Below are 25,220 nucleotides of genomic sequence, written 5' to 3'. Positions count from 1 at the left end.
GCTCATGGTTTTAGAGGTCTTAGTCCATAGAAAACCGGCTCCATTCCTCGGGGCTCAAGGTGAGGCAGAACATCATAGTGGAAGAGTGCGGCAGAGGGAAGCAGCTCACATCATGTGAGCAGAGAGAGACTACACTCGCCAGATTCAAATATATACCCCATAGCCATGCCCCAATGAGCCACTTCCTCCAGCCTCACCCCACCTGCCTCCAGTTACCACTTAGTTAATCCCAGTAGGAATTAATCCACTGATTATATTAAGGCTATACCAGTCATTTCTCCTCCAAACCTTCATGCATTGTCTCAAACGTGAGCTTTTGGGGGACACCACATCTATACCATAACATTTTACCATCTGGAAGGTCCCAGGAGCAAGAGGAAAGATAAGATGATGATGCCCTCACTGACTTCTTAGAGCTTCTGCCCAAATGAGTTTAATTGGCCAAAGGAAGTCTCATTATTGTTTCCAGTTACAAACAGGCAAAGAAATGCCAGCCTACTGTATACCTCAGAGAGAAGGGGGACATTTGTGGACTTTCATAATGACTCACTCAAAGCAAAAAATGGAAAGCATAAAATGGAAAGATGGTTTCTTGAAAAGTCCAATAGTATAAACAAAGTGTTGATGAGTCTGATCCACAAGATAGTGGATATGGTATAAAGGACAATATAAATAGGTTTTAGAGAAGATTTGTGAAGGTATAAGTGAAAACTATATGTGATTTTATTATAATGTCTTTGAAAACTCAAGACATTATAGATGATTTTTGAGGAAAATGGATTTAACCCAAACTGAGGTAAGGTATAGATAAACCACGTAGAAGATTTTAAAAAATTTTAAAGATCTACTAGCAAAGATATACAGAGCTTTTATGAATGAGTTCTTCTGTCAAATCTCTCAGATTAGGTGTACAATAAATACTTATGCAATAAAATGGATGGACAAGGCAGGCATGACATTGATACTAAAATCAGACAAAGATGTCACTCATGGGGCAATGTCACTTTAGAATACAATCCTAAAACAAATTAGCTAGTATACCTAGTTGTGTATTAAAAGAAAAACACCACCCCTCCCTTCAAATCTTGACTCAAATGTTGTCCTCTGAAGGAGCTGTGCTTGATTGCCATATTCAACAGCAAGCTTCCCTTCAAACCACCTTTCCCCAGACTCCTTTTGCTGTTCTTTCTCCCATAGCACCCATTACCTTCTGACATGTCATGTAATTATGATGTTTGTTGTTTATTGTCTTCTGTTTCTGCTACAAAGTAAACAATAGGGGAAGAATTTTGGTGGTTTGTTTTCTCTGTTTTGTTTACTGATATAAGCCAGTATCTAGAACAGTTGGCACCTAGTAAATATCTGCTGCAAAAATGAATTAAACCCAGAGGCAACATGGATCCTGGATTGGATTCTGGAACAGAAAAGGACATTAGGGAAAAAATGGTGAATTTTATACAGAGTCTGTAATTTAGTTATTAGTACTATATGTTAATTTCTTGGTTTTATGGTTAGGTAAGATGGTAATATTGACTGGTATCAGGAAATCTATGTGAAGATCTGTGGAAACTGCATGCTATCTTTGTAACATAATTATAATGTTATTTTGAAAGAAGTTTATTTAGCATGAATTAATCCCAGCACTTCCAAGATGTTTTAGCATGTATAAAAGATAAAATTTTCTTAAAAGTGACAGTTTCTTAGTCTCACCTTGACCACCCAATTTAAAATCATGGACTGCCCCACTGCCTTCTCAAGCCTATGTTCCTGCTGTCCCTTTTTTGCCAGATCATTGTTACCTTCTCACACAGTGGACAATTTATTTATCATATTGTTTTTTGTGGTCTATTACGTGAGAACAGATGATTTTGTTTTTGTTCACTGGTATATCTCCATTTCCTAGAACAGTACCTGGCACAAAATAGCTATTCATTCATTAATTAAATGAATTAATACATGTGATATATATTTTTTAAAAGCAGAGTAAACCATACATTTCTTTATGTATGAGGAAAAAAGAGAAAAACAGGAAAAGGCTTAAATAGAGCCTACCCAATTGGCCTACTTGTTACTTCTTGGGATGGGCCTAGCTGTCAGTAGAGGGGTCACAGGGCAGGGACCAGCTAGGCTTCTGGAAGTTCTCAATGAATACTTGTGTGAGCCTATACGTGAGGGCTGCCTGAGTTTTGCACCTTGTGCATCTCATTGCCTCATCCTACTTCTGGAGCTTAAAGAATTTTTCTTCATTTTTGAATCATGAAAAATTTTAAATCTAATTTAATCTGGTTTTAATTCTTAAAAAAGAGGAATGAAAAAGGGAACAAAAAAAAGGTTTTTTTTTTTTTTTTTTTTTGCTTCTTTACAAACTACTAAGAAATTACCTTATTTGTCCTTAAATTGAGGAGCAGAAACTGAAGAATTACTCAATTTCCACATTCTTTTAAGGACCTAAGTTACTCTCTGCAGTGAAGAAAAGTGTAGTGAAGAAAGCAAAATCTACTCTTTAGGTCCCAAATGTAGTTTATTGCACCGAAGCCGTAATAAAATAAGTCATATTACAACATGGATGTACAAGGCTAAAGTGGGCAATTATCAGTACCAGGATAATCTGGAAAATGTGGAAATACTTCTTAGAGTAATTTTCTTTTATGATCTCAACCTCACTTTCAAGTATGGTCTTCTAAATTCCATATGCTTGGTTTTTGTTCACTTATTACCCGCCTAAAGCACAAAGGAGCATGTGGCTGTTGCTCAGCTCTTGGGCAAGGACTGCATGCATACCTCTGGCTGATTTTTGAGTGATTTACTCAGCCTCTCGGCTCACTTAACTTCCTGATGGCAAGAGTCTTAACCCAGAAGGATATGAGTCATTACAATGCAAAAAATAATTCTTTAACCTTGTGGGAAGAATGGAGGTATTGAGCTCATTTGTCTTTATGATGATGTAATTTTATTTCTATGTGGTTGTAATGGAGACTATAATTTATTACAGGAACATCAGGAGAGCATTCTGGGTAATACTATGCAAAGTGTGATTGCCCTACTCAGCAATCTGGTTGCCTGCAAAGATTCCAATATGAAGCTACTTTATGAACAAGGTAACTGTTTCTTAGAATTAATCTCTAATCCTGTTGAGTTTTGTCCATTGGTAAGTTTCTTCCTCTTGCATAGCAGAGCATCAAGAAGTACTATTTAAAGTTGGTAAGTCAAAATACATGGTAAGTATCTAGAAATAGTAATGATATGGCCAGCAAAAATTCAAAGTGGGGTTCAATAGGGATACTACTCCTGGAATGAAGGTGATAAACCAAGAAATAGTTTTTAGACTTACTTCTGCCAATCAAAAGAGTCTTGAAAAATGAGACTGGATGGGTTAAGAGTATGTTTGTTTTATATCTTATGCAAATCTGTACAATATTTTAAGTCATGAGAATGTTTTGCTTTTTGACCAGTAAAATATTTTATTAGAATATTTCACAATAAAACTCAGACAAAATCTGTCAATGAATAAAATGATTTAAAATTACTGTTTAGACATTTGCCCATAAGAATTTCGAGTTTTATTTCTATGTAGACATTATGCTTAAATGTTGATAATTTTTTTCCTTCCCTAAGAGAACTATGCACTTATTTCCAATAGTAAACATTGCCAACAATTGTGGAGTTTTGTTCATAGACATCTTTATTCTTTTACACTGCAGCATCTTATTTTGTTTTATGAATATAGCATAATTCACTAAATTGGATAATACGCAATCTTTTGCTATTATAGACAGTTGTGCAATGAATAATCTAATATATACATATTCTCAGATAGGAGCAAGATGATATCTAGGGTAAATTCCTGAGGTTGGAGTTATTAGATCAAAGGGTATGTGCATTTGTAAGTTGTGGCAATAATTACAGGTTATTCTAAGTAATGTGCCAATTTATGCTTATACCAAGCCGTATTGAATCTAAAAGCAAGTTAAGTTTTCCTGTTTATTCAGGACACGTGTGTGCTCAGTGATGTTTTATAGTTTTCTTGGTTTAGACTTTGAGCATTTCTTAAGTTAATCTTTTCTTAGTTATTTTATCCTTTAATTGTTATTTAAAATTAGGACTTTTTTGCTTATGTCTTTTTCAATTTAAAAAATGCGTTTGAAAGTTTTTGATTTCTGTGTATTTTGTACCTAATTTTAGAATTTGTCATAATAGTTTTTAGATGATTCTTCCAGTTTTCCAGTTACATAATCATCATAATTGTTAATAATGATAGTTTTTCCCTCAATTTTCATAACTCCATGTTTTCCTCTCATCTAATTGCAAGAAACAATGAGAATGGAATAGAGAATATTATCTTGGTTTTATCTCAGAATTTTTTCCCTCCGGATCAAGAATACTCATCCATTTTAAATTTATCTGTTTTCTTTTGTAATCAAGAATAAATAATGACTTCTCTCAAATTCTTTTTTGGCCTCAATGAAAACTATCAAATGATTTTTCTTGAATCTGTTTATTGGATGGATTATATTTAATAGATTACCTAATATTTAATTCATCCTAGCTCATTTATGGCATATTGTTCTCTAATTGTGTTCTTTGCTCATGTTTTGGGCAGTATTTCCCAATCTCCATTCTTAAGTGTGACTGGTTGTAGGTTTCTTTGTTTGCTTTTGATGAGGAGAATGCATTCTTTCCCATGTTTGGTCTTAATGATGGCTTATTTAATTTTTATTTTAAAAGCATAAAATTCCCCACCCCTACACTTTCTAAGCTTTTAGAACTGTTCAAGTATTGAGGACCCCTGACACACATGCTTCATGAGTTTCAGGGCATATCTACCTATGCTCCAACTCTAACAAGTTATTGAATATAATTTTTTTTTCATCTTGTAGCATGACTTTCATTCATTCATGTTGAATCATCTGAAATGATATCCGAAAACATTGAAATAATCATTAATGTAGATGGCTGAACAAATTCATTTCAGTGTCTACTCAGTTTCCCACAGTTAAATCACTTCAATATAGCCTCATGAGAATTTCCCACACTAAAACAGTACTTTATTTTGAACACAAATTTTCAGTCACCACCTAGATTACACCTTATAGATAATCCTTCCTTGCTTGACTTCTTAGTGATCCCATGTGATCCCATGCTTTCTTGTGTCATTAGCCTTACATCTCTATGGTCTTATTTGTAGGTATCTGACTCCTCATACACTGTCTCAGCTAGCTACCAGGGATACTCGGTATCTTAACAGCATTATTCGCACAGTAACCTGATTGTCTGCCAAAGTTATCATGGACAATGTTTGAAGGAATTAATGGGTGTGCTTTTGTTTTTTGGAGTAAACATCAGTGGCTTATAGGAAATAACAATGTTTTCAATAGAACCATATTACTAGAAGTACACCAGTGGGGGCTAAAGACAGTGACATTGCTTTTCAGAATGCAAAGAGGTTTCAAGGCCTCTCAGAATTGTATGAACAGAATTGGGCTGAGTAATTTCCTCATCCACAGATATAGTTCACTCTTAGGGAAAAGGAGGAATGATTCAGATGGTAGAAGCTAGAGCCAGAAAGGAACATTCTCAGGGAGCAGAATTTTGTCCAAAGCAAAGAATATGTTCCCCCTTGGCATAAAGAGAACTAAAAAAATGTGTCCACCAAGATTTCAGCTTCTAGTTGCCTCCTCCTCCTCCTTTTTTTTTCTTTTTAAGTGAGTGGGTCTGTAGTATTTTCTTCTTTCTGTGTCTCATTATTACAGTCTGAGAATATAGAGGAGCAGATAATTTGTGTTCAAAGTTCACAGGGCTTCAAGATTGAAAGAAACTATTCAAGAAGCTACATTGGGAGAAATATACCCAACGAACCTCATGTATGTCTAGACTAACTTAAATGACAAGATCCTTATCACAAATCCTTAAACTGATCTTTTCTCATATGAGATTTTGGATAATTTTATGTCTATGTAGCTGTACTTTCAGTGTGCAAAGGACAAAATTTTTAGGGGCTAGAGAGTACACTCTAGTTTCTAATCTCTAAAGATGGCCCCTGGGTTATTACAGTCAGTAAACCATACTTGCTTATATCCATATGCTTTGTGGGTTTTTTAAATTATAAAGCCAATCTCTTGGTCATAAGTATATTTTCTACTTCTTCTTGAGTCATTTTTAATAGTTTGTCTTTCTAAAAATTCCTCTACCTTAACTGATTTATTGGCATGCACTTGTAATTTTATTTATTTCTAAGATCAGTGAGAGAATTTTTTATTCCAATTATTGTGCTGTTCAACTTTAGAATTTACATTTGATTCTCTTTCATAATTTCTCTTTGTTGTTACTTTTTATTTAGTGAGAGACATTTTTATTGTTTCCCTTAAGTGTTTAGATATGGTTTTCTATAATTCTTTATATATTGCTGTTTTAAAATCTTTGTCCAGTAAGTCCAACATGTGCGTCTTCCATAAAAAGTGTTTATGCACATTTTTCCTGTGTGGGGGTCATATTTTTCTAGTTTTTGTTTTTGGGAATGTTTTATGATTTTTTTTTGTTGTTGTTGAAAAGTAGGTGTCTCAGATGACATAATGTGTCAACTCTGGAAAGTAGATCCTTCCATAAGGCTATTTTGTTATTGCCTTTTTTATTGTTTGTTTGCATAAGGACATTTTGGCATTAATTTGGTAAAGTCTATATGCCCTGTAGTATCTGGCCACAGAAGTTTCTGTTCATTTAGCTTAGTGGTCAGCTAATGACATTTTCTTAAATCATCATGTCTCCCAGTCTTTGCCAAAAGACTGTATGTGTTGGAGACGTGCCTTCAATATTAAGGCAATTTACATGTCTGTGCAGGGCATCAGCCGGAGGAAAGACTGGCCTCTGGTCTTTCCCAGTCATGTGCATAGGGCTAAGCACGCATACAACCTTGTAGATTCCCTCAAGAATATGTCTAAGTGTTTGAAAGTCTGATATATAGGTATTTCTTTCCACAGATCTTCCTTTTAAGTTTCTAGATGATTTTTTATTTTGCCTCAATTGATATTTGAGCCTCAGGCAACTGATATTAAAAAATTGCCAATGATTTTTGTAACAAATGCCACGGATATGGGCTTTTTCTCTCAGATGGGCTCCCCGCTCCAGACCTGACATGGGAGGTATGATATAAATCAAACTGTGGTAATGCTCTGGAATGGGAGTTTTTGAGGAATTCCAAACTCCTTATTAGTGCCAGCTGCTGATGCTTTGGACAGTATGGTTCTTCTAATAATGTTAGTTTTCTGTAGATCATTGATGGCCACTCCAATTAAAAAAAAAAAGACCACCATGAACCCCTTCAAAACAATCTCCACTCTGCCTCTGGCACAGAAGCAGGATATGCAGAATAATGCTGTTTAGACTCTGAGTAGCTCTGCTGGCTAGCTGAGACAGCATATGAGGAGTCAGATGGCTGAAAGTGAGCTTACAGAGGTGTGAAGCTGCTGACCCATGAAAGCATAGGATCACATGGCTGAGGTGGGACAGAGGACTAATCTCTGAGGGCAGGAGCTTAGGGAATTAAGAGGTCAGGAAGGATTGTCTGTAAGGTGAACAAGGTGGTTCCTGACATTGTATTGAATGGATTTTTAAAGTCAGAGAACTCAGGGGAACAGAGGTGAGTTTACCCTACAGCTGTGAAGCTTAGGGCTCAGGGGCTCAGGGACAACTTTACATTCACAAATTTTGTTTTCTTCTTGTAGTCCCTCCCCTTCCCCTAACCATAACACACTTCAGTCTCAAAACCTGGAGCATAAAGTGGAAATCAGAAAAATAATTATGGTAGGAGTAGCATTGGAGAGAGAACAGTGACCTTCAGGGAATTAGGTGAAGTGATGTGTAGTGGTCTGGGATGATGGCAATTGTGGGTGAAGTAGGTGATGCAGATTGCTGATCTGAGATTCAGTAAACTACAGCCTATCATTGTCTGCTTACTTTTACAAGTAAAGTTTTATTGGAACATAGATAAGTCTCTTCATGTTGGTATTGACTGTGGCTGGTTTTGTGCAGTAATGGCAGTATTGAGTAGTTAAAATCTATGTGGTCCATAAATGCTAAAATATTTTACCAAATGGCCTTTTAAGAAAGTTTGCTGTCCCTTGGTCCAATAGCACCGGTGTGGAAGAAAGGAACATCATGAAAGCTCTGTGGTAAAAGCAGTGAGGCAGGGGGATTCTCTCACTTGAAGGCCTGCAGAGGAGACAAGGTTCTCTGCAAGGCAGTTTTCACATGAAGTCAGAAGGTAAAGGGATATGAAGAGAAGTGGACAATCTGAGGGATTTTTCTGATAACTGGCTATGAACTCCAAGCGGAATATGTAAATCCTCTTGCTGCTTAGACTGCAGGAGAGAAAGAAAGAGGATGACCTGGGAATCCTCCTGCCTCAGCACAAGTAGAGACAAAGGTCCTGATGAGCACAGATGATCTTGAGCCTGAGAAGGGTGGTGGGGCTGTAAGTGTGGTGGAGCAAGGAAGAGTAGGGGCTTCTGGGATTCCAGAGAGGCCAGGAACTCCATCCTGCCTCTTGCTGGCCGACTCCAGGAGGGAGGGGATGGGAAGATTTGTGACCTTAAAAAAACCATCTGATCCTAGTCCTCAGTGCCCAGATCTGACTTGGCTTCATGTTATCCTGCTCTCAGAACCCCCTAGCTGCTAAATGCAAGGGTTTAGTTTTCCAAAGTTGGTGAAAGATCCTATGAATATTTGTAAACCTTGAATATGTGAAGAGTCGGTGGAGTATGGTCACGTGAAGAGTCTCGGACAATTTGCTGCCCTATATATTTGATGAAGTTTTTTGGTGAATCTTTGTTTCTGTTCAATTCTGGCTTCCTTTCCTCATTGGTTTATATGTTTATTACATTTTGTACAGGATTAAATTTTCTATTTCCGAACCTGCAGGACTAATTCTAATTCTGATATTCTAAAAATCACCACAATATAAGTGAACTGTAATATAAAGGAGAAATGATTATTTTCTGGACTTAAGTGTCTCATTACAACATCATATCAGTCAGTGTCCAACTGCACCAACACACCAACAGCAAGGGACAAGTAGCCATAAGGATGAGTTCTAAGGCACATGTTTCCCCACCTCATATTGAGGTGTTTCTGAAATCAGTACCTCAACCACTGCAGCCCACATGGTGGTTGGTCCTGACATAGCTACTGCTGCTGCCACATGCACATTATGCCTTGCAGAATGGGGTGAGCACCCTGGATGGAAACCTGGAGACCTCAGAGTACTCTGGACATGCTCTAGTACTCTGGAGAAACAAAAGATGTCGGAAGATATGAACATCAACGGTTCTGAGTTGAAAATGAGAAGCATCAGGTACTAAATGGGAAGTGTTCTCTAGAACATCTTAGCCAACTAATTTTACTCTTTATGTGAATATAGAGACAACATATGAACAAAACTTCTATCAAAGTCTCAAAGAAAATCTGCATTAAGCATAAATTGAAGTACCAAGTAACAAAACAGGTGACATAAACATACGATAAAATACATTCTTGGCCATGTGTGGTGGTGCACATCTGTAAACTCAGTACTTGGGAGGCTAAAGCAGGAGGATCACAAGTTCACCCAAAGTGAGATACTAAGCAACTCAGTGAGATCCTGTCTCTAAATAAAATACAAAAGAGGGCTGGGGATGTGGCTCAGTGGCCGAGTGCCCCTGCATTCAATCCCTGGTACCCCCCACCAAAAAATATATATATAAACTAATGGTGCTCTTAAGTTTTAAATTCTTTTTAGACGTACATGATAGTAGAGTATATTTTGGGATATTATACACTCATGGAGTATAACTTCTGATATCCTAATTAGGATCCCATTCTTATGGTTGTATATGATATGGCATTTCACTAGTTATGTATTCACATATGAACATAGGAAAGTTATTGATCATGATATTTAGAATTAGTGAAGCATGGCAGATAACATAGGAGGGCCTCAATACCATGCCTGCTGCCTGCTAGGCCTGCCACAGTGTGCACTAATACTGATGAGTAGGTGCACTGACATTATCACCAGCATGCAACTATAGTATGTTACTCAGTTTTTTTCCTTAAACATTTTCATTTTTAAATGAGAAACATTTGGGGAAAGAATTATAAAACCAAATAGAACCTTTTGTTTGTATTTGAAAAATATCAGAGTTATTAACATTTTAAAACTGGCTGCTGGCTCATCGCTGTGCAATGACCTTTCAATAATGGATATTAATTCCAGCTTCAGTTTTATCAGCAAAGCTGTCAGGACAATGGATTTACATGACACAATGCAGCACCAAAAAAACTGCAACACCTCCACAAAAACATTTAAAGCAGTTATGTTTGTCTTCAGTGGTTTACGAAGTGCCAGAAATTAAAATAATCATTTCATCAAAGTTTTATTATTAAACTATCTAAATCGGTGTTTACTCAAATGACGAGATAATCACCAAGAGTTGGGTAAGTTTTAAGAAAAAGAAAGCACACTTAATAGCTCTTAGATTTCTTTCCTTTTAAGACTGTCTTTCAAAATGAGGTGTACATCAAGGACTGACAAACTTTTCCTGCAAAGGACCAAATACTAAATACTTTAGGTTTGGAGGCCATAAGGTCTTTGTTGCTATGAGTCAGCACTGCCAACATAGCCTGAAAAGAAGCTGTAAAGATCTATAATAAAGGAATGGGTAAGACTGTTTCTATAAGTTCTGTTTACAAAATTAGTGGTATGCCCATCCAATAGCTAACTCAAACTCTCTTAGGTGAACCCTCAAATCCCTACAAGTCAACATACTTGTAAAATGTAGTTATTAAACTGTGAGTCAACTCAAGAAATAATAGACATTATAATATAATAATAATGAGCATGCTGCCCTCATAGTAGTATGAAGATATATGAAGAAGAAAGGTTAATTAACTAGTCTTTAATTAATAAAAAGTCTTATCAGTGAATTAGTTTTTGCCAGATAATCTAGTTGTGACTTAAAAGAACGGTGCTCTCATTTACGCTCTCTTCTGAGGGTTGGCCCTCAGCTAGGTTCTACTGGTGTCAACTAGACTCACACACATGGCTGGAGCTTTGACTGGGGTTGAGGCCCTCCCTCTCCACAGGCCTCTCATTCTCAAAGAGATTCACTCGGGCTGTTTGACATGGTGGAAGCATTCATAGATGGTCTGAGGGAAGCGGCAAAGCTTCTTGCTTTGTAGCCTTGGCAATCTCATGTTGCTTCCATAGCATCTAATAGGTTGAAGGAAATCACTAAACCAGCTGGGTCAAGGGTAGGGAAAGAGATTCGACCTGTAGATTAGAATTGCAAAGAATATGTGACCCTATTTAATCTGTCCTCTTTAATCTATCAAGGTCGCCTAGATTTGGAATCAGAACTTTACATCACTTTCTGTAATTCGTGCATCAAGTTCAGTCTAATTATCCAACTGGGAAGAGTCACAAGAAACCACACACAATCAGTGATTTAGAAATTTGAATAGAGTCAATGATGGAGGTCATTGACAAAGGATATGCAACATAATAATTGGTGCTATTACAGAAGAGGACAGAGGAAATTTAACAGATGAAAGAAATATTTACAAATAGAATAGGGATGGGGTATGTAAACCAGTGGAAGAGTGCTTTCCTAACATCCTTAAGGCCCTGGTTCAATCCCCAGCACCAGAAAAAAAAAAGTGACAAAAATAGAAGAAAATGCTCCAGAAATAAATTTACAGATAAAAAATAACATTTATCCTAGGAAAATGTGGTGAAAAATGACTTTTTCTGGTGATAGTATCAACCATCAAAAACATATAAAATATTATTTGATGCCCATACTGAAAATATCATGGGCAAGACACAGGGAGGGAATGGGGATGGGCCCTGAGCTGGGAACTGCACAGAGAGGGCTGCCATACAGGAACCAGGACCTTCAGGGGAGAGGCCCAGCTTTACTCTCATGCACCCTTCAATCTCCTGCCAGTGGCTGCCTTTGGCTGAACCTTGTGGGAAAACAGAGGGCAAGAGAGTTCAATGATGCCACCCATACAGATCAGATGCTGGGTGGCGAAGTAGGCCAGGAAGGAAACCTGAAAACATTCAGTATGCGAATCGCCATCATTTTTCTTACTATTTAGTTGAAAAGTTGAAGTTGTCTTGGACTCTTATTTATAGGAAAAGGCAATGCTACAAATTAATAATCACAGGGCTCCTTGCTATCTTACTCTTCTAGTAATGCATTAGAATATTAGTCTTACTGAGGTGCTACATGAGATGTGGGACACCTGATGTCTCGCACTTATTTCACTTGCTGAGTTGACGAGAGACTCCCCTGTTAGGTTTATGGATAGAGAGAATAGAAAAAAATGGGGAACCAAAGCATCTGCTTGAACCTTGTATCTTCCAGAAATGCTCGCAGTCTTTCCTTTCTCCTAGTTTGGCTATGGTGTTCATTTCATCCTTGGTCTGTTGTCTTAGGTACCTTTATATCTCTTGCCTACTTAAGGCTAAAGTGCGGGGTTGTTGGTCCCAGTTTCCTATATAGCTCTAATCCTGAGTACTATGGGGTTCAGGAAGTACTGGAGAATGACAAGGGCCAATTTTGTGAGTATGGTTTTGATTGTTTTACTCCACTCTCTGCCCTCTATACCCCCGCCCCCCTGCAATTGCTGGATTGCAGTTGACTTGTTTCTGAGGTCCCTACTGGGCATATGTTTGAAAGTCCACTCAAAGGAATAAGGATTGAAACAAAGAATAGTGAGAAAGGGGAGACTATATTTGAGTAAATGATATTGCTTAGTCCTGCACTTTGGCTACTTTATAATCACTGTTTTAATTTTTAATATAGTTTTAGTATATACTATAAAATTTACCCATTTAAAGTATACAATTCAGTGGTTTTTAGTGTATTCAGAGTTGTATAACCACTACAAAATTTTAGAACATTTTTATCACCTCAAAAAGAAACCCATAATCATTAGCAATAACTCTCCATGTCCCTGTAATTTCTTCTTCCCAGGCAGCTAAGAATTATCTTTATAGATTTGCATATTGTAGTCATGTCATACAAAAAGTCATCTAGCCTTTTATTGATTGGCTTGTTTCATTTTTGTATAATGTGATTTCATTACATAAGTTATTTATTATAGTATGCATAACTTAAAATTTACCATTTTAACCATTTTTAATTGTAATAGTTCAATGGCATTAAGTGTATTCACATTATGCATAATGGCACCACCATGCATATCCAGAAGTTTCTTCATTCTCTCAAACTGAAGAAAGGAGCCTGCCTATCCCATACAGCTACATCCTCTGCACAGTTCCTCCTGTGTCATAGTTGCTTAGTAAATACTCAGTGACTATGTAAAATAAATCGAATGTTCAGTGTTCCCTTTCTAGATAAATACACTGTTCACAATCTCAGTCACAAAATGCCCTGTATATGTGTTTTTTGGCCTTTAACTTCATCCATATGATGTGCTTCACATATTTCTTCCTTCTGTGCATATTTATTTAGAATCTGTTCTGTGTAAGACATTATACATTAGATTCTTTTAAGGCTGTTGAAATGAATAATATTTGAAATGTTGCTTGATTTTTTGAAATAGGTTCTCAGTTTCTCCTGTGATAAGGGCATACTCTTGGGACCCAGCTGGCTAATAAGCTCCTAAGTGCAGATGTTATCTCACTGGAGCATGATGAAAATCACTGGCAAAGACTGAGACCACAATCTTAAATTTAGAAGACCAATTTTGGAAAGTTGAAAATTTTCATGCAGTGATCTTATTTTTTCTTCAACTTTTCTGACCTCAGTTTTGAAATGTGGTGAACCATGTATTTGTAATAGGTCTTTCCATTTTTCTGTCTTTACCATTTCACTAGGATAGAATGGACTGCAGAGATACACCTCTTCTCCAGAGCCTCTGCACTAGTATTCACTTAGGTTTCTTAATGTCTAAAATGCTCTTGAAATATCAAAGCTATTTTATCAGTTATCAGAAAGCATTTCATTATAAAAGAAAATATTTAACAAGCTCTTTTACTAGATCAGATTAAATACTTAATGAAAAAGAGTAAGGAGGGATATTTAAAAAGTGGGAATCTATAACAGCATCAAGGACTAGCACACAATTAGTTCTGCCTCCTATAGATATCACAAAGAGTTCCTGAAAGAGCATTTTTTGAAGCTGTCTTCCAAAAAAGAGGCTATAAGTCCATTATTTAAGGAAGAATTCAGATATTAGTATGTGAATAAAAGAAGGTAATATGGTAATGATAATTATTTGGGCTTCAATCTGGAGTCTACAACTTATCTGCTGAGACTCTTTGGGTCTTAATATCTCTGGGGATAATGGTGCTTATTCCATATGTTTATTTTGAAAATTAAATGATAATATATGCAAAATTTCAAGCATAATTAATATAATTAGCATAAGTATTTAAAAGTACATACTAAAAATAGCTGATTCATCTCCACATGGAATCATGTAAGCAGATAATGAAAAAAAGAGAAGGAAAGCCCCAAATAAGTGATTAGATTCTAAAACAGTATCTCCTATTTTAAATGATTTAAACTTTACCTACACAAATAGATTCCAGTACAGAGTACATAAAAATCCACAAATATGATCTTAGAGCCACTGTTTTTAAAAAGTTACAAAGAAATATAGGTGCCTATGAATATGGGTAGAAAATATCTCATTTTAAAAGTAAAAGGTTTCAGTGCTATAGATAAATGTCTGCCTAGATTAAATGATAATACTGTTAGCATATAATTGAATAAAGAAAAGTCTAATTCAGGAAGGTTTGAGGCCACATTTAATGGACACTGATGGAGATGAGATCTGGAAAATGGAAATCATGGATTCCTAGATCATACAGTAAGAAATATAATGTACATTTGGACAGAGAATCCTCAGGTTGAATAATCCTAGATAATAGAAAAAAAGAACTATAATTATAGTGGATTAGCATAAAATAAATTATCAGTTACATGTCTGTAGTATGGCTTTCTTTCATGTAACACCTGTCCCCTGAATTTTATGACTCTGTTATTCTCTATGGTCTTGGAATCCTCCGCATTTAGCAGGCAGAAGGGTAAAGTAAAAGAGAAGGCATACGTACCTGCTTCTTTAGAATCCCAGCTCATGGAAGAAATATTTATAAATTATATATGTGATGAGAGATTATAATGCAGAATATATAAAAACTTCTAAACTCAACAAATGGAATTCAAACAAGTTCAAAATGTATAAAGGACTTGAATATATATTCTTCTCAAGAAGATACACAGATGGCTAATAAGCACATGAATAAAAGCTCAGCTTTATTAGTCATTGGAGCAGTGCAAAAGAAATTCACATTAATTCAACCCCCAGCATCAAAAACAAAGAACAAACCACCCAATAGTCACAATGAGACTATTTCACATGTATGATGATATGATTATTATTAAAAAATAAAAAGAAGGGTTGATGAGGTAATGGAGATATTGGAACTCGCAAGCATTGCTAGTGGGAATGCAAAATAGTACAGCCACTGTAGAAAACAGTAAGGTGGCACCTCATAAACCTGGAACTACTATATGATCCAGCAATTCGATTCCTGTAATATGCCCCAAAAGAATTGAAAACTGGAACTTAAACACATGTACAAATGTTTATTGTAATATTATATACAATAACCAAAAGATGGAAACTACTTTTGACTTCTGATGAGAAGATAAACAAAATATGGTATATGTATTCAATGAAATGTTAGCCATAAAATGGCATAAAATTTGGAGACATGAAGAATGTGGAAGAAGCTTCAAATCATTGTTAAGTGAAAGTAGCCAAACACAAATGGACAAATTTTATTTGGTTCCATTTTTGTCAGGTACCTAGAAAAAGCAAATTCATAGAGATAGAGAGTAGAATGGGGTTTATAGTGCCAGGGTAAGGAAGACTGGGAGTTAACTGCTTGATGAGTGCAGAGCTTCTCTGTAATGAAAAAGTTCTAGAAATAGGGATGGTGTTATACAGCATTGTGATTATACTTGCTGTCACTGAATTGTGCATTTAAAAATTGTTAAAATGGTAAGGTTTTATGTCCTATATATTTTACCACAATCAAGAAAAGGAATGCAGTGGGGAAATGATTCACATCCCTTTTGTTCACATTCTGCTGATCAGAAATTCTGTCTCATGGCCACGTTAAGAAGCAGAGAGTACATGACTAAGCAACAGATTCCCAGCAGTATTTCCACATTTTGGAAAGAAGCATAATACTTTATGGACAGCAAACTATTTTGACCACAAAGACCACATTTAAATATCCCCCTTAGTATATATGTAGCTTGTAAGACATCAAATCAAATTTAGAAGCAATTCCTTGAAACTGTAGAGTCAGAAGATCTTGAATATTTCCTATAGAACTTGAGTCAAAGAAATATTAAATTCCCATTTTAGCAACTTAAAGTGAATAAAATGTTAAAAATGAATAAAACATTTAGTATGTTATGGTGATAATGTCTTAACTTAAGGGTTTTTGTTAATTTATCTTGATTATCATGGCCCTGCTTCCTCCACATTTTTATCTGTGTTCCATATATTTCTGCTCTAAGTAGCTCCAAAGAATAGAACCTTGAGTTCTAGTTAAAGTTTTGGGTCAGCCACTTTGTGTTCAGCCTAAGAAAGACATTTTCAACAGGTGGAAGTCTCAAATGAGCAGGGGTCAACTTCTGGACATTGTGAGTGCTCTGTTCTGAAAGTACCCCATGAATCTGGATACTCATATTCTTTGTTTTTTCCTTTAAATGACCTACCACATGTTTCAAGAGGGAAGTACTGGGTGTTCTACCAACTGTGGGACATCAGTCATCTCATCCCTAAGAGGAGGAATGTCAAGTATACTTGTGGGTAAAATATCTTAAGCATTGCTAATGAAACTGGAAACTACTTATCATTGGGCATTCATGATAGGAAAGTGGGAGCCATTTCTCCTGAGGAGTGGTGGAAGAGGCTAGGATGACTGGCTTGTAGGTTAGATGAATAACCACATCCCTGAGAGATGTCTTCAGGGATGTGTCTCCCTTTCCTGTTGGCAGGGAGGACGTTAATGCTAGGAATAGCTCGAGGAGGCAAAACCTGGGATTCTAGTGAAAGTTCCAGAGCAGCCCACTTTGTGTTCAGGATAAGAAAGACCTTTTCAACAGATGGAGACTCAACTACGTAGAGGTCATTTTCCGGATACAGTCAGTGCTCTGCACTGTGAGTGCCCAGGAATCTGGAAGGAAAGTATAACAAAGGCAATTCCAGTGGGGTAGGAGGTTTTCCAGTGGCCCCTAGAGCACTCATAGTTCTAAGATTCTGTGATTCTTATCCTTGCCAGTGTTTATAAACATTCCTGCAATCTCCAAGATGAAATGCAGGGGAGAAGTTAATGTAATGAAAGAAAGCTATTAAGAAGTAGATTGTTTTCTCTGTGAGTGCTTTCACAAAGTGCTGAAACATACATTCACTTTTATTCCCTTATGTTTGGGCTGCTGACACTTAGGAACTAGAGATGGAAATGTGGAATCAAGCAGGTTATACTTGTGCAAAGGAAGAAGCTAACATCTGGCTCTTGGCTTTTTCCTTTAAATTATAGAATTAGTGCTGCGGAATGTCTCTAACGCCTTCGCTTTTATATCCTTAGTTTTAGAGGAAAAAAAACTAATGTCAGGCAGTAATAATTGCAGCACATTGCAGCCATATTCAGCAAACAGTAGAACATTTAATGTGAAGACAGTTATTAATGGGATTAAAACAGTAATAAAACTTTATAGAGGCATTTAATAACTCATTTACAGATCATGAAACAAAGCTAATAGTCCACCTTCATGGGTGAAGTGCTCTATTTGTCTTGTGGTCCACTGCTTTGACTTTTAGTCAAATGTCAAGAGATCACTTAGATTTCTAATGTCTCTGTATGCATTTTATTGTTAAAGCCTGTATAATTTTGAACTCTTAAAAAATGAGTCCCCAAAGAGCAATGATCTAGCATTAACATTTTTTAATAAAAAGTAAGATATCAGTGCTTTCCACTTATATGCATATATAATACACACACGTATACACACACACGTATATGTGTATTAGTAAATTGCAGATAATAAGATCTTTACTTTATACAAGCACCAAATTTTGAATTTCTTCCAATCTTCTTCTCTAGATAGCTCTGTCACCAGCTATGAATAACTGAATAAATCATATGTCATTTATTTCCATTCTGTTAATAGTGTTCAGCTTAATTATTCTGGACATTATAGTTGATCACCCCCCATCTTCCTAACTGTACCCATAGAATTTTCTTTCCAGTTGAAAATAGTTGTTCTGACCTGAATTTTGTTTCCTTCAACTTTATTCAATAAATCATTTTTGAATCATGGAATATTTAGAGTTGGAGGATTCTTAAAAATAATGTGTTCAAGTACTTCATTGTACAAATGACAAAAACTAGACTAATGAGGTCCAGAAACCAGCTCAGGATACCCCAGCGGGAAAGGGCTCAGAGATACAGAATTTCCAACCTAAGCATCCTTCCTTCCCTGTGTTCACACCAAGAGTTGACTCACCTCTTTCCAGAATACTGAGTGCTTAGCCAAGGCACCATTAGGCATTTCTTTCTGCTTCTCATAACAGGCTTTTTGTTTGTTTGTTCGTTTGTGTAATGGCCTAAGAACACTGTCTTCTCTTTAAGGCTAATATTACTGATCATTCAAGATCCCCCCAACCCTTTATAGACACTGTTTATTTTCTTCTCCCTTGATTTGCTGAGTGGCCAGTGGCATACATTTTTATTTTAGACAATTGGCTAGTGTTTAGAAAAGTTATTTTTATGCATGGACTAAAACCATGCTAACCCACCTCTCAGGAATTTCACTGGGACTTGCTTTCTTTAATCCTGGGCTTCCACCAAGTGCACCTTCCATATGGAGATGATATTCGCTCTACCTCTCTGACATGCAGCTGGCGTGGAACACCTGAAACCAATTTTAAAGTTAAAGTTCAAAAGTAAAGACAGGATATTTGTTATATCTGAAATAAGAAAGGATAATTGGAAGTGGTTCCATTTTATGAGATGGAAGCATGACCATACAATACTCAATCCTCCTAATCATATCTTGACCAACTGGTCATCCAAAGAGTTTTATTCAATCCACATAATCAAGTATTTATCATTGAGATACTCATTCTAATTTTATTGTCACTTTTGCTTCATAAATATTAGGAGTGCCAGAGTAATAATGCAGTGGAGTAAGAACCTCCAGTGATCCTCTCCAAGGAATCCCACAGTGCCTGACACTGGCTGGTGACTGGGCATTAGGGTGTCTGGGAACAGACTACATTTTTTTCAGGCACTCCTCCAATTCATCTGAATGACATACTGACTGTAGATTTGGGGCAGACTCATGAATGGGGCATTCTCTAAAGTGGAGACTGTGAAGACACATCTGCCGCAGTTTGGCTGGGCACAAAATCATGAGCCACCACACACCTTGTAGATTCAAACAGCAATTCTTTATTCCCGAACTCACACCGGCACTCTACAAACACGTTCTGGGGGAATTCACGTTCTGGGCCCCAATCATGTTCTGGGCAAAATCCCAAAATACTCTCTGAATCCCACGAGAACTCAAAGAGAACTCAACGGGAACTCAAGGAGCAGGCACGCCTGAGGCAGCAGGATACGCCCTATTCCCAGCAGGGTACACCTTAAACCTGGAACCGCCCTAAACCCGGATTGTCCTAAACCGGGAACGCCCTAAACCCGGATCCGCCCTGATCCTTGAGCAAGGTCACCTTACATGCAATGGCACTGCAAATGACCTGGGTCATGCCATGCATCATTCTTACTTAGCAATGGCCCTCAGCAACATCAACCACAGACTCATCACAAACCTGGGTCTAGGGTGCCACTTAATGCTGAGATGGCAGCAGTGATCACAGGCTCAGAGAAAATGAGATATCTTAGAGTTCTTGGAAGGACAGACACAAAGCCAAATTATGAAGAATGGAATAAATACCTATTCCTTCATTGTGCAGGCGTCATTGTCATGGCCCCCCCCCCCGCCCCCCAAAAAAAGCATCAAGAACTTTCAGATGAGCTCATGTAACAGCTGAATAGGGACCAATATGTATAAATGTTTGGACAGAGAATTTAAAATAGGGGTTTAAAGGAAACTCAGTGAACTTCAAGAAAATGGTGAGAAACAATTCAGTACCTTATCAGAGAAATGTACCAGAAAGATTGAAATAATTTTGGGAAAAAATAAATCCCTGAATTGAGAAGTATATTAAGTGAAATGAAAAATGCATTAGAAGGCATCAGTAGCAGAATAGACCCATACAGAAGTTAGCTTGAAGATAGGTTATTTGAAAATATACAATTAGATGAAGAAAGCTTATTAGAACTTTGGGGGAAAGCATTAAAGAGCAAATATCTGAGTTATTAGGATTCAAGATGGATTTTAGAATGTAAAAGGGGTAGAAAGCTTTTTCAAAGAGATAATAACAGAAAACTTCCCAGGGAAGGATGGAAGTATTCACCTACAAAAAAGTCAAAGGTCTTCAATCAGAATGAACCCAACCTATCTGCCTCCAGATGTAATCAAGCTTCAGAAGTTTAAAGACAAAGGGTCCTCAAAGCATACAGTGTATTCTGATTTGCTGGTTATAAACTTCTCAAGAGAAGTCTTACATATCAGGAGTGAATTACATGATATTTTCAATGCTAAAGGAAGAAAACAAACAAACAAACACAGTTGCCAACCAAAAATATTGAACTCATCAAAGCTATCCCTTAGAAATGGAGGTGATAGAAAGACATTCCCAAACACTGAATTTAAGACAAGACCTGTCTTTTTTTTCTTCTTTTTATATGGGAAGTTGAATCCAGGGGCATTCTACCACAAGCTACATCCCCAGCCTTTTTAAAAAATTTTTTTGAGGTAGAATCTTGTTAAATTTCCAAGGCTTGCCTCAAACTTGTGATCCACCTTCCTTAGCCTCCCAGGTAATTATGTCTGCAATTAGGTCTGAACCAGGTAAGGTGACACATGATTCTTTGATTACAAAACCAACTCCTTGTTTTCATTCATCTTTTGTATTTTTCAGTCTTTATTTCTTTCCTATTCTTGGTTATTTCTTGTATTTTACATTTTTTTTCTTGTATTTCTACATCCTTGAGATGTATCATCAGGCTTTTAATGACCTTTCTACATTTGGATATGTACAAATGTTGCTATAAACTTGTTACTATAAACTTTCCTCTCTGTACTTCTGCTTTTGCTGAATCCCACAATTTTGGTATATTGCATTTCTGTTTTCATTTATTTCATGATATTTGTACTATATTTTTGACTGACTTAGTGACTCCTCTGTTCATTCAGAGCATGTTGTTTAGCTTCTGTGCATTTGTATAATTTCTAACTTTTTATTTCTATTGTCTTCCTGTTTTTCCTTTGCGATCAGAAAAGGCAGTGTGACTTTTCTGAATTTGTTAAAAACTTCTTTTACAGCCCAGTAAATGATGTATTCTAGAAATGTCATAAACTGATTGGAAAGAAAGTGTATTCTGCAGCTATTGAATGTTTTGTAAATGTCTGCTAAGTCTATATGATTTGTATTTTAGTTTAATTGTGATTTTTTTTGTTGAATTTTTGGTCAGAATGATTTGACCATTGAGGAAAGTAGGGTGTTGAAATTCACCACTGTATTTGTATTGAAGTGCATCTTTCTCTTTTGGTCCATAATATTGTTTGTTCTTATAAAATTGGGTGCTCTGACATATGCATTTACAATTGTGACATCTTCTTGAATTGATACCTTGATCATTATATGATAACCTTCTTTATCTCTCCGTACAGTTTTTGTCTGAAGGTCTATTTTGGTAGATAGAAGTGTAGCTATTGGTTTGGATTCCCATTGACTCAGAAAGTCATTTACCATTTTTTTTTTTAACTTTCAGTCTGTGGGTGTTACTGGTGACCTACATATTGTTGAGTATTTATTTTTTTAATCCATTAATATAGTCTGTGTCTTTTAATTGGGGAATTTAGTCCACTTATATTCAAAGTTATAGTTAAGGACTGTTTCTGTCTTTTTGTTGATTTTGAATAGTTGTTTTGAATAGTGTTTGTTCAGTTCTTTCTCTCTTGCTCATCTTTGGGGGTTGGTGGTTTACTGTTTGATTCTTTTCTTTTTTAGTATTTATTTTTTAGTGATAGTTGGACACAATACCTTTATTTATTTTTATGTGCTGAGAATCTAACCCAGGACCTCACATGTGCAATAAAAGCGCTCTATCGCCTAGCCACAACCCCAGCCCCACTGTTTGATTCTTTTCTACTTCTCTTAATTGTATCTACTGAGAGAATGTATACTTTCACTTGCTATTACAATGGTAGCTATCTTTCTTCCACTTCTGAGATTAGAATTCTCTTAAGCAACTTTTGTAGGGCTGGTCTAGTAGTCATGAATTTCCTTAGTTTTTGCTTGTCTTGGGAGTTACTTATTTCTCCTTAATTTTTGAGAGGTAGCCTTGCTAACTAGGTATAGTAATCTTAGTTATTTTATTTGAGGATTTGGGGTATATTATTCTGTGCCCTCCTGGCCTGTAGTATTTCTGCTTAGAAATTTGTTCATCTAACGGTGTTGCCATTAAATGTGATTTAGCAAATTTCTCCTGAAGATTTTGGAGTTTGTTCTTGTCTTATTCTTTTGACAGTTTTACATAATATGCTATAGTGTAAATCTTTTCTTGTCATTTCTATCTCAAGTCATATAAATCTCCTATAAATAAATGGATATCCATTTCCCAAGATTAGGGACATTTTCTATTATTTCATTCAGTAAGTTTTCTATGCTTTTAATTTCCCCCCCTCATCTTCAGGTATTTAAAGAATGTGGATATGTGTTCCTGTAATAGTGTTTCATAGGTCTTGAGTACGCTTTCTTTGCTTTCTATGCATTTTGTCTAACTGGGATATTTCTTTTGAAAATTTATTCTAATTTTTTATATATGATGGCAGAATGCAGTTCCATTCATATTACACATATAGAGCACAATTTTTCATGTCTCTTGTTGTATATAAAGCATATTCACACTGTTCATGTCCATCTCATTCCAACGTCTTTCCTACCCCTATGCCCCGCTTCTCCTGCCTCCCCTTTGCCCTATCTAAAGTTCCTCCATTCCTCCCATTACCCACCCATCCTCATTATGAATCGGCATCCTCATATCAGAGAAAACATTCAGCATTTGGTTTTTTTGGGATTGGCTTACTTCACTTAGCATGATATTCTCCAGCTCCATCCATTTACTTGTAAATGCCATGATTTATTCTCTTTTAATGCTGAGCAATATTCCATTGTGCATATGTACCATATATTCCCTATCCATTTATCTACGGAAGGGTATCTGGGTTGGTTCCACAATTTAGCTATTATGAATTGTGCTGCTATAAACATTGATGTGGCTGCATTCCTATAGTATGCTGTTTTTAAGTCCTTTGGGTATAGACCAAGGAGTGATATAGCTGGGTAAAATGCTGGTTCCCTTCCCAGTTTTCCAAGGAATCTCCATACTGCTTTCCAGATTGGCTACACCAATTTGCAATTCCACCTGCAATGTATGAGTGTGCCTTTTCCCCTGCATCCTTGCCACCACTTATTGTTGTCTGTATTCTTAATAGCTGCCATTCTGACTGGAGTGAGGTAAAATCTTAGAGTAGTTTTGATATGCATTTCTCAGATTGCTAGAGATGTTGAACATTTTTTCATGTATTTGTTGATTGTATATCACCTTCTGAGAAATGTTCATTTATTGATTGGTTTACTTGTTTTTGGCATTAAGATTTTTGAGTGCTTTATATATCCTAGAGATTAGTGCTCTATCTGATGTGTGTGTGCTAAAACACTCCAATTCTGTAGACTCTTTAGTCACCTTACTGATAGTTTATTTTGCTGAGAAGAAGCTTTGTAGTTTGAATTAATCCCATTAATTGATTCTTGGTTTTAATTCTTGCACTATAGGAGTCTTATTAAGGAAGTCGGAGCCTAATTTGACATGATAGAGATTTGGGCCTACTTTTTCTTCTAATAGGTGAAGTATCTCTGGTTTTATTCCTAGATCCTTCATCCACTTTGAGTTGAGTTTTGTGCATGGTGAGAGATAGGGGTTTAATTTCATTTTGTTGCATCTGGATTTCCAGTTTTCCTCGCACCATTTGTTAAGAGGCTATCTGTTCTCCAATGCATGTTTTTGGCACCTTTGTCTAATACAAGCTAACTGTAATTATGTGGGTTAGTCTCTGTGTCCTCTATTCTGTACCATTGGTCTACAGGTTCTGTTTTGTTGCTAATACCATGCTCTTTTGTTACTATTGCTCTGTAGTATAGTTTAGGGTCTGGTATAGTGATGCCACCTGCTTCACTCTTCTTGCTAAGAATTACTTTAGCTATTCTGGGTCTCTTATTTTTTTTCTGGATGAGTTTCATGACTGCTTTTTCTATTTCTATGAGGAATGTCATTGGGAGTTTGATTGTAATTGCATTAAATCTGTAAAATGCTTTTGGTAGTATGGTCATTTTGACAATATTAATTCTGCCTATCCAAGAAAAGGGTGAACTTTCCATCTTCTAAGGTCTTCTTTCTTTCTTTAGCATTCTTTAGTTTTCATTGTAAGGTCTTTCCCTCTTTCATTAAGTTGATTCCCAAGTATTTAATTTTTTTGAGGCTATTGTGAACAGAAATGCCTTTGATTTATGGGTGTTCATTTTATATCCTGCTACTTTGCTGAATTCATTTACTAGTTTTAGAAGTTTTCTGGAGGAATTTTTGTGTCTTCTAGGTATAGGATCATATCGTTGACAAGTAGTGATATTTTGAGTAATTCTCTTCTTATCCATATCCCTTTAATTTCTTTCATCTGTCTGATTGCTCTGGCTAGAGTTTCAAGAACTATATTAAGTAGAATTGGTGAAAGAGGGTATCCTTGTCTTGTTACAGTTTTTAGAGGGAATTTTTAAAATTTTTCTCCATTTATGGTGATGTTGACCTGGGGCTTAGTGTAGATAGCTTTTACAATGTTGAGATATCTAACTGGGATATTTCAAAAGACCTGTTATATTCTACTTGAGCTAATCTGTCATTGAAACTTTCAACTGTACTTTTAAATTTGATTTATTGAGCTCTTAAT

The 25,220-nt window shown here is 36.3% G+C and overlaps 1 protein-coding gene across 5 annotated transcripts in view; it reads left to right on the top strand.

Annotated features, from left to right (window-relative positions):
• Positions 1 to 25,220, top strand: part of Ulk4 (unc-51 like kinase 4) — a 536,812-nt gene that overhangs the window by 311,380 nt on the left and 200,212 nt on the right. For all 5 annotated transcript variants that reach the window (XM_046437488.2, XM_046437490.2, XM_046437489.2 and 2 more), the window contains one exon: positions 2,993 to 3,098. In XM_046437488.2, the coding sequence (XP_046293444.1) occupies positions 2,993 to 3,098 (106 nt within the window). The remainder of the gene's footprint in view (positions 1 to 2,992; positions 3,099 to 25,220) is intronic.

This window comes from Marmota monax, unplaced genomic scaffold (genome assembly GCF_021218885.2).
Source record: "Marmota monax isolate L192 unplaced genomic scaffold, Marmota_monax_Labrador192_F-V1.1 WCK01_AAM20220418_F8-fsc00021, whole genome shotgun sequence".
Taxonomy (NCBI): domain Eukaryota; kingdom Metazoa; phylum Chordata; class Mammalia; order Rodentia; family Sciuridae; genus Marmota; species Marmota monax.
This window is presented reverse-complemented; position numbering and strand designations above follow the sequence as displayed.